Below are 13340 nucleotides of genomic sequence, written 5' to 3'. Positions count from 1 at the left end.
GTCACAGCGCGGAGGCGCTCCCGCGTGCGTGGTGTCCCAGCCCAACGCGTGTCTCCATGTAACACGGCACAGGCTGCCCCCCCCCCCCCCCACCGAGTCCCTGGAGGGTACAAGAAATGCCTCTGGCTGGGGCACGTCCACAAACTTAGCCACCACAAAACCTCTGAAGAAGGAAGTCCGTGTTTTCTGAAGATTCAGTGTTTTCCGACCCCATGGCTGCGTTCTCAGGGGGACACTGAATCACAACTTTAAATGCCACCGAACACAGCGTCACATTCGCCAGGCTCCGTGGACCAGTGTCTTCAAGCAGCGGGAGGTAACAACTCCGGCCTCTCCCAGGTCAGCATGATGTCACACGGACCGTGTACGGCCATCCCCCAGGTCCCCACACGGACGGGAGCGGCACCCCAACAGGCGCGTCTCAGAGGGCAGCCCCTCCTGTACTCACCGACCCGCTTCCCGCCTGAAGAATCTCCAGTCCAGATGCTTTTTCCAGTTTGTCCTTGTTGTCAACTGTTAGGAAAAATTAAGAAGCACAGGGGTCAGCTTACAGAGCTCATCGTTCTCAAGACACTCTGAGCATTTTCTTCTATTGAAAAGCATTTCACGAAGTCACTGTGTGCAGACGGCCGAATTCAACAGCCCAGCTGTGAACGAGCCTGGAGCTGGTCCCGCTGGGCACGAGGCCCCTTCCGCCGCCCCCCCCCCCCCCCCCGGGAGCAGACGCACAGGGCGAGCGTCATCACAGGGAGCTCATACGGCTATTGCAAACACTGCACGAGGCGTCGAATGCAGACATTCTCTGCGTACTGTGAAGTCTCATTTTAGAACTATCTGATGGCCATTCAGTGAGCAATCATCGGGAGACACCCTAACCCTAGCCCCTTGACCAGGGTCCGAGCTCACGAAGAAGACTCACTGGGAGGCGAGCCTGAGCGCGGGCACTGACTCCAGCGGTGCCGGGGGCCGCCCCGTCCCTCATCCGCGCCCTAGTTTGCCCCTGACTTAGAACGAGGGGGACCGGCAGAGGACGATGACCCTCCATATGAGACCAAGGGAAGTGAGCTCTGGAACAATTAGCAGATGTAAATGAAAACCCGGCAATCCTAACGCCCGCACCGCAAACCCACCTGCCCCCACTTTGTCAGGAAGAAGTCGTGTCATGAAGCAATGGACCTTGGCTTACAAATCTGCAGCAATGTTCTTTCGGGTAAAGCCCATGTCATTTTGGAAATGAATACCAGGAAAAACACAATTTTATTGCAGACCCTAAGAATGAAGAGTGTCTTGCAATTGTGGTTAATGCCGAACGAGAACAAGAAAATAGCAGTTACTTCCAACTCCTACTGTCCTGCACCCACATTACTCTTGGGTAATGGGATTACATCTCGTAGAGGGTTACAAACGGGAGCCCGCTGTAGCCTGTCTGCCCACCTCGGGGCCTCTCGTCGTCTTGTACCAAGTTTTTCCCCGTGAACAAATGAACATTATTTTTTACACGCAGGTAATTATCCCCGCGCTGAGAGAACGAGGCAGACACAACCCCATCTGGGCTGGAGAGGCAAACGCTTTCAGACCCTTCAGCGGGTGAGGGGCCAGAGAGAGGGCAGGGGGAGGGGGTGTCCCAATGTAAACCCCGAATGGAGGGGAACAGTCTTGAAGAGCCAGAGTACAAAGCAATCGATCTTAATGTTCTTCTGCGAACAAAGGAAACACTTTACTGAATGTCAAGCTACTTTTGGGGGGAATAATAGTGAGCTCTTAAATAGGCTGAGAAGGAGAAAGCGCATGAAAAGGGTATTTTAAAGGGACTGCACTTACTGCTACAGAGGAGTACCCGATATTTCAGGGTCAGGGATGAAAAAGCCGGTCTGACAATAATAACGCGGAGAACCCAGTCCGAGGGTCAGCAAACCTCCTAGAGAAGGCGGGGTGGTAGGTGTGCCGGGCGGGGCAGGCCAGGGGTCTGCGGGAAGGCACAGGGATCCTACCCAAGTGGACGTCCTGGTCGTGTCCCAACAAAACCTCCTCCACAAAGCCGGTGGCAGGTGATCTCCCCCCACCAAGCAGAGGGCCGCACGCTGGCCATCCTCCTGTTTGCAGGGCAAAGTTAGGACCCTTCCGCAGGCTTGCCGACCAGTCTCCTAGGCCCCAGGCCCTTTCCTGCACCAGAAATGCACGCTGGCCTCAGCTCGAGGGAAGCAGGATCGGCCTCCAAGCAGCCCAAGCCCCGGGTGCTGGGAGGCCTTCCCGGCAGCGACTCCTGCCCGTATCCCCACAGGTCTCAGAGCCACGCGGCGCGGGCTCACCACACCCCCAGGACACTCGGTTATCCAGCCTTCCCACTACCCGGAAACGGCAACACAAATGACCTCCAGTGAGCAGACGACAGTAAAATGCGGTGACTGAACCATGCAGGGCTGAGTGGGTACCAAGTCCTTTGGGTTTTTTTGACTGTTCTAATAAAACTTTATGGACTTCACAGCTTGAATTTCATATGATTTTAATGTGTCACGAAATACTATTATTTTGATATTGCACTAATTTAAAATTCAGAAATTATTCTTAGCTCACAGGCCATACAAAAACAGGTGACAGGTTAGATTTGGCCCATAGGTCATAGTAACGGACCCCTATTGTAGATCCAGCAAAAGTCTTTTGTTTTCAACGGCTTTAAATGTGAGTGGGTAGAACGTCCTTCAGCTGCGTTGAATGCCTGGCTCCCAATATCCCTGAAAACAAGGAAAGGAGCCCCAGGGAGCACGGCAGCCCGCCCCCACCCCAGCTTCCAGGAACTCTTGCCCCGTTTACAGCCTGACGTGTCCTGTTTCCTGGACTCCCCCACGTCTGACCCGTCTGACCACGTGCACGCGTGGCCCGTGGACCGGCTGCCGCCCGCATGCCGTCTGTCACAGGCCTTCTGAGGAAGGGTCTGCGTTCCCCAGTTCTACCAGACCACTTGCCACTGGCACCTTCTGACCAACTCCAGAAAGTTCTGGAAGGGGCACTGGCTGCTTGGTAGGCTCTTTGGGAAACGCTGCGTCACCAACACCGATGGAGAAGCACAGGCCGTGTGTGGGAAAGCGGTGCTGTCACAGCCCGACCCACGGCTGCACTTGCAGGTCGATGCGGCTGCTGGTTCTGACACAGGTCGTCGATAAACACAAAGTGAACTGGGGACCAGGGGGCATCACAATATGGTTTAATCGCTGGCACGCAAGACAAAATGATGGCCTCTGAGAGCTGGCGCAATGCGGTGCCCACGTGTGCCCCGGGTCCCCGTGATGCCCCGGAGGCCGCTGGGACGGTGCGTCCGCTTCTCAGGGCCCGGGCGGCGCTCGTGAGGCTCCGCCGGCCCAGAGCCTCCCAAAGCCGTCCTGGCCTTTTACAGAGGAGGTCACTCAGCTCCAACCAATCGGCCGCTGAGACACGCAGCCCGAGCCCGGGAGTAGCGGGCGCAGGGCCTGGTTCAGGCTCCTGAACGGATCAAAGTGAGACGGAAGCCAAAATCCACATAATCAAACCCCAAATCACAACAGCAGCAAGATGCCCTGCCAGGCACCAAGGAGCAGTCCGTAACCTCAGTTAGTCCTAAACCACCTGGGATTTGCATCACGTGGTCTCCTCCTCAGAAATGGGGAAGCCAAGGGAGCACGGTGTGTGGCCCGGAGCCATGGGCAGGGCCGTCTCGGGCCGTGTGGGCTTGTCAGGAATACGGCAGCCCCACGGCTTAAGGACGGACATCGACTTCCCACAGCGCTGGGGGCCATGCACCCCACGCGGAGCGGGTGGTGGGCTGCGTGTCTGGGGAGGACCCTCTTCCCCACTGCAGGCCGCCACCCCCCAAGGTGCCCACACGTGGTGGAGGGGCTCTCCCTTCCTCTTCTCACGTGGACCCCAATCCCGCCGGATTAGGGCCCCCTCCTCATGACCTCGTCTGACCCTTACTATCCCCGTGTCCGTAAATACAGTCAGCCTGGGGGTGGGGGCTCCACATATGCATCTGGGGGCACGAGCCGGCCCCCAGCTCCAGGCCCGTCGGTAATTCTGTCCAGCGACGCCCCCGGGCTGACCCGCCCAGACTCCGCGTCCGGCGAGTGGCCAGGAAACCCCAGGCCGATGGGATGGCTGCGGGGAAGGACCTGTCGTGAGACCCTCAGGAGTCTCAGGCATGCTCGGGCGCGTGGGCACCAGGCTCTGGGCCCCAGGAGCAGCGGGCTTCCGCTCCCAGAATCCCCGCTGTCCAGATTCTCTGTCCTCCGTGCTCTGCAAATACCAACGGTCGCCGAGGGACCGCCATCCCGTGCCAGCCACCCTTTGTGGGCCACTCCTGGCCTCACCGCGCAGGGAGTTTCCAACGGCAAGCCGCGGGCACACAGGAAGACCGGCTGTGGTCCTGCGCACGGTCCTCTGCCTCACCCAGCCTCGGTTTTGCCCTCAAGCTTGAGGACAACGTCTGTTTGCTCATTGCTCTAAGATGCCAACAACCTGTGGTCTCCAAGGCTATTGATGTGTTCATTGATGCTTCTCTGCTTCAGCGTCTGAATGCACCTGAGTGTCCCTCCGGGCCGCCTGCTGGGTGACCTGGGTTAAGGCCCAGCTTCCCCATCAGCATCACTGTGTCCGTGAACCCCCCGCTCTGAGCCCCACTCGCTCTGAGAGCCACGCAGCCACCCCTTCCACACAACGTGGCTGCCGGCCGGCGCCTGCTCTCTCTTTGTCCTACAGACAGCTCTCCTGTTCTTTTCAGCACAAGTGGCCCTGGAACGGAAGCCATCCCAGCCATCTCCGGCACGTTCCGTGATGCCCAGGCCACTCGGACATCCTCCTCCGCACGGCCCCACACGTTTGCCGTTTCGGGGAATTCGCTCCGAGGGTGCCCCCAGCCAGGGGACCTCCTTCCAGAAATCCCTTCTGCCGGGTGCAACAGAGACACGAACACCCTCTGCCTCACCCTGGACCCCACGCACACGGCGCCGCCCCCTCAAGCGTCTGGCCTGTGCCCACACCGCTCCCTGCATCGCTGTCTAAGCGAAGGACCACTTTCTAGGCACGCCACGGCAACATGGCCGTTTTGTTTGGTCTCTGGCTAAAGGATTTTAAGAAAAGACAAACCTACTAGCGTTCCAGCAGATGTCAGTTCCACGCTATTTTTGTGGCCTCGCGTGGACTCTGAGCCGGTGGGTCCGAGCCGGACGGCAGGGCCAGGGGGTGGAAACCCTGCGAGAAGCTGTTTTAATAAAGCCGAGAACAATGCATAAAGCCCATTTTTATCTTCGAGGGAGACGAAAAGGAAGTCCTTTAAAATTAAATTCACCAGATGAAGGATATGCAAATTACCTGGAGAAGCAGAACCCTACAATGTTCTCAAAATTCTGCAATAGCCTATTTAATTAGTGTTTTAATTTATCAGAAAAATTCCCCGCACTGGACAACTGGTGTAGCGTCCCTGTAATTAGGCACGCAGTGACAGCACAGCGCGGATGCATCCTTGGCCCCGCCACTTGAACTGAAGGGTGGGCAGAAGTCTCTTCTGAGAGCTAAACCGGGACGGGACAATTTAACGGCTGTGCTCCGTTAGAGGGAACACAGAGAGGGAGCAGGGGCGGGTGAGGCGGGTGGTGGAAGCTGGCCCCCTTCAGGGTGGCCCGTGGCCGCTGCAGGCACAGCCCACTGCCGGGGGCACAGAGCCGCACCTGCGCACGTTTCCATGGAAAACCTCCTCCACTCTGACACCCACAGGGGCATCTGTGAAAGGGAGTGGAGCTTCTGGCTCATCGGGGGACCTCAGAGTGGACCTGCTGGCTCCCCCTTCGCCTGGGGGTGGGATGCCACACACTTTCCTTGGGGATGTCTCCCTGCTTGGACCCTGCCGGGCTGCAGCCAGGGCTGGGGAGGGGAGGAGCAGGCCTGAGAGGAAGCTGCACCTGCCAGGGCACCACCCAGGAGCTCCGCCAGCCCTTCCCACGTCCTCCTTTTCTTGGTGGGGTGAAGAAGTGTTACAGGGCAGGGGGATGAGCTGAGCACCCCCAGACCCCGCCCTGGGGCGAGGGATCAGCTGAGCACCCCCAGACCCCGCCCTGGGGCGAGGGACCAGCTGAGCACCCCCAGACCCCGCCCTGGGGCGAGGGACCAGCTGAGCACCCCCAGACCCCGCCCTGGGGCGAGGGACCAGCTGAGCACCCCCAGACCCCATCCTAGAACCAACATTGCAGCCCAGTCTTCTCAGGGCAGGGGATCATTACCGGAATTTAAACAACAACAAAAAGGAAATGTTCCTGCTTAATATCAGTCCATTCTTTTTCCACACAAGCCTTTCCTAGGAGGCCAGAGTCGGAGGATGAGGCCCGTGGACATGACTCCTCTCCCACCTCAGGGTATCGGCTGAACGCTGGTCTGGGGAGTCACAGCTGCCCCAAACTGTGTTCTCCTGGATGGTAACAGGTATCGGGCAAAATGGGGTCTCTGTTCAGACAAGTGTGGGAAACGCAGAGCTAAATAAAGCCGAACACACGTAAACACACCCGTTAGCCTCCTCAGAGCCTTTAATGTGCTCTAGTGCCTTGTGGCCCCCCTGAAGGTACATGGGACTGATGGCCACGCCGGATGGGCTGGGGACCACGTCAGACCATGGGGAGGGGCCGGCGGGGGGAGGGGCCGGGAGCCGCTCATCCCCCTGGCCTGCGTCTCGGGCTCCTGATGCTGGGACCCTCTTGCGGGCGGACAGGCACCCACCCAACCCTGCAGAGACCTAGACGCTCACGCAGACAGTGCTGTGGCTTTGTGACAAAGTGGGATCACCGGAGCACCTGGAGCCCAAGAAAACTGACAGGTGGTGAGGGGGCCGCTGTCACCTAGGGAAGGAGCAGCCATGTGCAAGCTCGTCATGGTCACTGTGGGAGCAAAGGGCCAGGGGGCTTTGGGGTGATGGGGGGCAGATGTCCCAACCATGGACAGTGGAGGGGGGTGCAGACACAGGTGCAAGGCCTGCGGGGTGTGGAAGGGGCGACAACGGTGGATGCCAAGCCCAGGCCCCACGGCTGCCCACTTCCTGTGGGCGTCACGGGGCCCTGCCAGCAGGCGGTGTCCCGATGCTGGTACTACAAAGAATTCTTTGGGCTTATCATCTGGCCATGGCTCCTTCAGAGTTTTGTGCTGCTCTGATCTGAGCGGTTGGCTGGAGGCTGGGCCCATCGCGCCTAGAGAACGTGCTGGCCTCTCCCATCCGCTCTGTGGCAAGCCCCGTCCTCGAGAAGGGGGTCTTGGTCCTTTGCAAACAAGATGCCCTGGGGCGGGGGAGGCGCTGGGCTGGTGGCACTGAACCCCTCACCTGTGGGTCCCCTGTGGCACGGGCCCAGAGTCCTGGGCCGGCCCTGTCTCTCCCCTGCCCCGCAGACGGCCCCGGGGCCGGGGCGGCCATGTGCCCTGCAAACCCCCCACGAGGGACAGAGACACACGTGGGACCCCTGACCCAGGGGGCCTGGCTCGCAGCCCGCACCCGCGGCCTCTGTCCTCTGAAGGTGACACGTCACTGCTGCCCAGACACAGAGTGGCTTGTCAACCCTCTCCGAGCCAGAAAGCAAGATTCCTGCCTGAGAAGCTTCATCTCCCTGCCACGCGGAGCATCCACACGCTCCTGTACCGCGTTTGTGGTTCTGGACTTTGTGTGGATGAGCGCCGGACCTCAGCAGTTGCACACGCCGCGATGCCGAGCGAGCCCTGTTCCCGACCCCCTGTGTCAGCCAGTCTAGACAAGCATGCAGGAACCACGTGCTGCCTCTTTCCACCGGCGACCAGGTGCCCACGGAAGCCAGAAACCCACAGGCTTTGTTTTTATAACAATGACTACAAGCGGATCAAATTTGCAAAACACAGAATTAAAAATTCATCTTCATTTGAACACTTGATTTAAAGCTTTGTTATCTATTATTATATTTTGTCTTCTGACCGTAATAGACCATTTTGAGTATTCTTTTTTAAATTTTTTTTTTCAACGTTTATTTATTTTTGGGACAGAGAGAGACAGAGCATGAACGGGGGAGGGGCAGAGAGAGAGGGAGACACAGAATCGGAAACAGGCTCCAGGCTCTGAGCCATCAGCCCAGAGCCTGACGCGGGGCTCAAACTCACGGACCGCGAGATCGTGACCTGGCTGAAGTCGGACGCTTAACCGACTGCGCCACCCAGGCGCCCCCATTTTGAGTATTCTTAAAGAAAAATAACCTTTTTGAAGATATAGACATCGTTTTAAGTTTCAGTTTGATACGTATTTTATATTTTTGATGAAAACACCTTTATGTTTTATACTCTGTGTGCAGTTATACTTGGATCATTCCTGTCTAAATGCACAGATTTTATGAAAATCTTGGTAAACAACATAATTAGTGATTTTCTGAAATAAGGGGAAGAAAAGACACAAGTATGCAACAATTAGGAATTATATTCTTTAACTTATTACTCACTAAACTCTGCTAGTCCATCAAGAAAACAGCCAAACATACATGACAATGATTCAGTCAGCTGTCTTTTATTATTTGCCTGATTTTCAGAAATAAAAACTATAGCTCTATGCATATTTAAACAAAATTTTTCATTATGAATATATATTTCAAAGTATGAAGATAAAATTTTAGAGGGAGACAGAACACAAGCAGGGGAGGGGCAGAGAGAGAGGGAGACACAGAATCCGAAGCGGGCTCCAGGCTCCGAGCCATCAGCACAGAGCCCAACACGGGGCTCGAACTCATGGACCGTGAGATCATGACCTGAGCCAAAGTCACAGGCCTAACCGACTGAGCCATCCAGGTGCCCCCAACGTTTTTTAATGTTTATTTACTTATCTTGAGTGAGACAGAGAGAGAGAGAGAGAGAGAGAGAGAGAGAGAGAGAGAGAGGGCACTCACAGGCAGGGGAGCAGCCGAGAGAGACGGAAAGAGAGAATCCCACGTGGGCTCCACAGTGTCAGCACAGAGCCTGACGTGGGGCTCGAACCCATGAGCTCATGACCTGAGCCGAAATCAAGTGATGGACTCTTAACCTACTGAGCCACTCAGGCGCCCCTCATGATCAATTTTTTTTAACAGCTTGTTAACGTGATGTAGACCCTTAAATCTTAGAAACTGGCGTGGGGTTGCTGTTCGCACTACGCCGCGGGCCCCTCCAGCGTTAGAGGCGGGCTGACGGCCAGCACGGCAGACTCACGGTCCTGTGAGGACGCAGGTCATTCCAAAATTCCTCCCTGCAGAGCCCTCCTGGGGGGTCCCATCTGCACGGGGTCCCTGCCACAGGTGCAAGGCTTTCGCCAGCTGACCCTAGTCATCTGTGGCTCCTTCCCTCTTTGAACACCCCCCGGAGGTACGCTCCTGCTTCAGGGCCTTTGCACATGCTGTCTGTTCCCGGGGCCCAGTATCCACAGGGCTCCCCTCCCTCACGTGTCAGTTTATTGCTGCCCAGTAGAAAACAGCACCATTGCCTGGACTGCCCACCTGTCTCTGCTTTCTGCCCCCCTCCCCCCGCAACTAGGGTGCAAACCCAACAAACCCAGCAGGATTCGGTCCGCGTGGTAGGATTGCCCCGGAGCCCAGGACAGTGCCAGGCACACGGGAGGGCATCAGTGGCGACTTTCGCTTCATGGAACGAGGAAATGAGTTCAGCCCCCAGCGGGAGGGGGCACCGTGACCACGAACACTTATCACTGCTACTGTGGCTGCTGCCGGTGGACGATCTCACCCTCCCCATGCTAGTTTTCAAACCAAAGTGTGGCCCAAAGAGACGCCTGAGGATGCCTTGTTGTCACGACGCTCTTCAGACGGGACCTGCTGCTCCCTGAGCGCCGGTTCAAGACTGCGTCTGAAAGCACATGCGCTCTCATGTACCTGCCGGAGCATCGGGTCTCCCGTCTCCCTCGCGGCCACACGGAACTGATTGTTGGCGCAGGAAGAGAGCCTCCTGGACAGCCGTGGGCAGCAGGCTCTCGTGCTGGCCTCGGTGAGCCCCCGGCGGCAGGGCACGTCTCGGTAATGTGCCATAACAACGCGAACACAAGGAAATGTTTTGATGTGAGTCATCTCAAGTCAAAAAGCAACTGCTGAAAGTCACATGTCGCCACGATATTTGGACATTTAATTTTGTTAGCTGTCAGGAAGAATTAAAATGACCCCGGAACGTGACTGCTGTCCCGACAATTATTTACTACCAGAGAAGCCATTTAAAGCCTAATTCTAAGAGGGAAAACAGAAGGGCGGTGGGCGCTCTCTGTTCTTTCCCCGGCCTGGAAATGGAGGTCTCATCAGCTTTGTCCTGCAAGGAAATGGGTCCTCTGTCTGCTCTGGTCTCTGGAGGCACTGGACGCAGGGAATGGAGACTCGCCCGTTCCGGGACAAGAAGAGTGATGGCAGGAGGAGCCCCCATCCCTGTGCCCGAGGCTGGTGCCCGACCGCAGGGCGGCGTGGGTGTGCCCTGCACAGGGCCACCCCCCACGAGGAGTCTGCTCGCCGGCCAGTCTTTCCACACACCCGTGCGCAGTTGGAAAAGATGGCTGAAGCAACCCGTCAATGCTCGTTTCTTTTTTTAAATTTTTTTTTTTGACATTTATTTATCTTTGAGAGAGAGAGAGAGAGAGACAGAGACAGAGCGTGAGAGGGGTAGGGGCAGGGAGAGAGGGAGACACAGAATCTGAAGCAGGCTCCAGGCTCCGAGCTGTCAGCACAGAGCCCAACGTGGGGCTTGAACTCACAAGCTGTGAGATCATGACCTGAGCTGAAGTGGGACGCTTAACCCACTGAGCCACCCAGGCGCCCCCCAATGCTCGTTTCCACACACACAACCAGAGCCTCACTCTGCTGGCGAGGGAAACAGTGGGGTTCTTTTGGTCGATAAAATAAACGCATTTTTTATGTATGTGCAGTATGTATCGTTTTACTAAACACGTCACGGGATCCTGCAGATATGTCCCCAGCTTTCTCCCGACGACTTTCCCTTGAAGGTTAGAAATATTTTTTGTTAATTTGTAATTCAAAAATATCAACGTTTTATATTTATATTTAATTAAATATTAGACACCAATGAATATTTATAAAGCACGTGTTGTGTATGAAGAATAGTGACAGCAAACGCCCGGGATACCTATGCCCCGAAAAAGACATGGAACCTTACAATCCCGCGAACGCTGCATGGTCACACCCCTCCTCCCCGTCAGACACGAGTTCCCTGGATTTGCGTGGATCCTTTCCTTTCCTGTAGACTTTTCCACACGTGTAGGTTGCTTAGTTTTGCTGGGGTTGAGGGTAGCACGGTGGGATGATGACGTGTATGTTCTCTCGGACTTGTCTCTGTTGCTAACGTGCGTCTGAGGCCGTGAGCTTCTGTGGTTCTGTGAGGCACCGTGGTATGTGCATCCTCGCTGCTGCGTGGCCATGGTCCGTGTGTCCTCGCTGCCGTGCGGCCGTGGTCCGCGTGTCCTCGCTGCTGTGGTCCGTGTGTCCTCTCTGCCATGTGCTCGTGGTCCGTGCGTCCTCGCTGCCACGCAGCTACATCACGTGCATCCATTCAGACATCCAACCCAATGGGCAGCCCGGCGTTCCACCCGCCCTCCCGCCACCTCCCACCTGGGGCCGCCGGGCGCATCCTTGTCTGTGTCTCCGGCCCGTGGACAGACTTTTCTCCGGTGGAACCACTGGAACGTGCCTGTCCCACAGTGGTTGCGTGAATTCGCACGCCCGCCCCCGGCAGTCAGCTTGTAAGAGTTTCTGTTGCTCCCGTCAGCTTCCAGACTTAACACCGTTGCCAGTCTGGTGGGTGCAACGTTGTGTCTCACGGCGCTCTCCAGGTGCATTCTTCTGGGCCCCGGTCGGTGTCTTCCTGTGCCTTACTCACACTCGTGCTTCCTCGGGTGTGACATTCTTGTTCGTCCCTCTCGCTCATCTCTCTGTTGGGTTACTTGTCTTTTTCTTATTGCTTTGTTGTTCTTCAAACATTCTGCACACGAATACTTGGTCAGCTGTGTGGGTTACTCAGAGCTTAGCTCAGGTTGTGGTTTGGCTTTATAAATTTCCTAATTTTAATACGCTCCGATGTATCATTTTCATTAAGATTTGCACTTTGGGCATCTTGTTTAAAAATTCTCCTCTATCCCAAGATCATAAGGATATCATTTTATATTTTCTTTTAAAAGCTTTAAGTTTTGCCTTCGCACGTGAGTCTTAGATCCAAGAACTGATTGTGTATGAGGAAAGGTTTTTGCCCCTAATTGGACGCCCAGGATTCCCGGATGGTTTACGGAAAAGGCCATCCTCTTCTCTGATCTGCTAGCTCTCCCAGCTTCTGTCAGGTCCTCAGCAAGCTGGGCCTCCTCCGCCCCGGGTCCTGCCTCCGCCCCCGGCCCTTCAGGGTCACGCCCCTTCACGGGAAGGCCGAGCCTGACCCTGTTTTCTTCTGCCTGGGTGCCTGCGGCTCTGGCTCTTTGCACTTACACTTACACTTACACTGAGCTGGTCAACTCTCCAAATAAATATAAAACAAATTTTTAAACACCTGCTGGGATTTTTGTTAAAACGTTATTGAATCTGAAGGTTTGGGAGACTTAACATCGTTATTCTCAGCATGTGATGTTGTAAACCCCACCGCCTATGTGGGTCATCTTTCACAGCTTCTAGTACGGTTTTATAATTTTCTCCATGAAAGTCTTAGACATTTAAATAAATACTCCTGGTGCCTTCTTTTTTTAACGGTAAATGATGATCATTTTTTGAAACTGTACTTTTCACTTTTTTCTAAGTACAGAAATGCAATTAGCTTTTGCCCATGATCCCACATATGGGGGCCCATCTCAGTGCCTCACGGTAGTAATTTATCTGGATTTTCCTTTGTGTTTTTGAATAAATAATGAGATCCGCCTGTAAATACTTATGGGTTTTTCTTCCTTTCCGATGATAACTTCTATTTCTTCCTCCTGCACGATGGCAGGACCCTCCTACAAGATACTTACTAAACGCAGTGACAGCACACATCCTTAGCGTATTTCCACTGCTAAAGGGAATATATTCAGTGTTTCACTATGAAGGAAGATATTTCTGTAGGTTGCTTTTAATCAAGTTAACAAACATGTCCTATTTTAAAGCATTTTCATTATGAATGAATGTTAAATTTTTTATCAAAATCTATTAGGAAAACAGTGATTTTTCTTCTTTAATCTATTAATGTGGTCAATTACATTACCTAGCTTTCTAATGTTAGAACTTAAATTGTTCGTGATGTATTTAAAAAAATTTTTTAATGTTCAATGTTTATTTATTTTTGACAGAAAGAGACAGAGACAGAGAGAGAGCGAGCATGAGTGGCAC

General features: G+C 54.8%; 1 protein-coding gene across 6 annotated transcripts in view; it reads right to left on the bottom strand.

The window, feature by feature from the left end:
- PTPRN2 (protein tyrosine phosphatase receptor type N2) overlaps positions 1-13340 on the bottom strand; it is a 799963-nt gene that overhangs the window by 262891 nt on the left and 523732 nt on the right. For all 6 annotated transcript variants that reach the window (XM_053217793.1, XM_053217794.1, XM_053217795.1 and 3 more), the window contains one exon: positions 449-513. In XM_053217793.1, coding sequence (XP_053073768.1) covers positions 449-513 — 65 coding nt within the window. The remainder of the gene's footprint in view (positions 1-448; positions 514-13340) is intronic.

The sequence above is a fragment of the Acinonyx jubatus genome, chromosome A2, assembly GCF_027475565.1.
Source record: "Acinonyx jubatus isolate Ajub_Pintada_27869175 chromosome A2, VMU_Ajub_asm_v1.0, whole genome shotgun sequence".
NCBI lineage: Eukaryota > Metazoa > Chordata > Mammalia > Carnivora > Felidae > Acinonyx > Acinonyx jubatus.
Note: the sequence above shows the minus strand (reverse complement) of the source record. Positions and strands in the feature narration are given on the sequence as shown.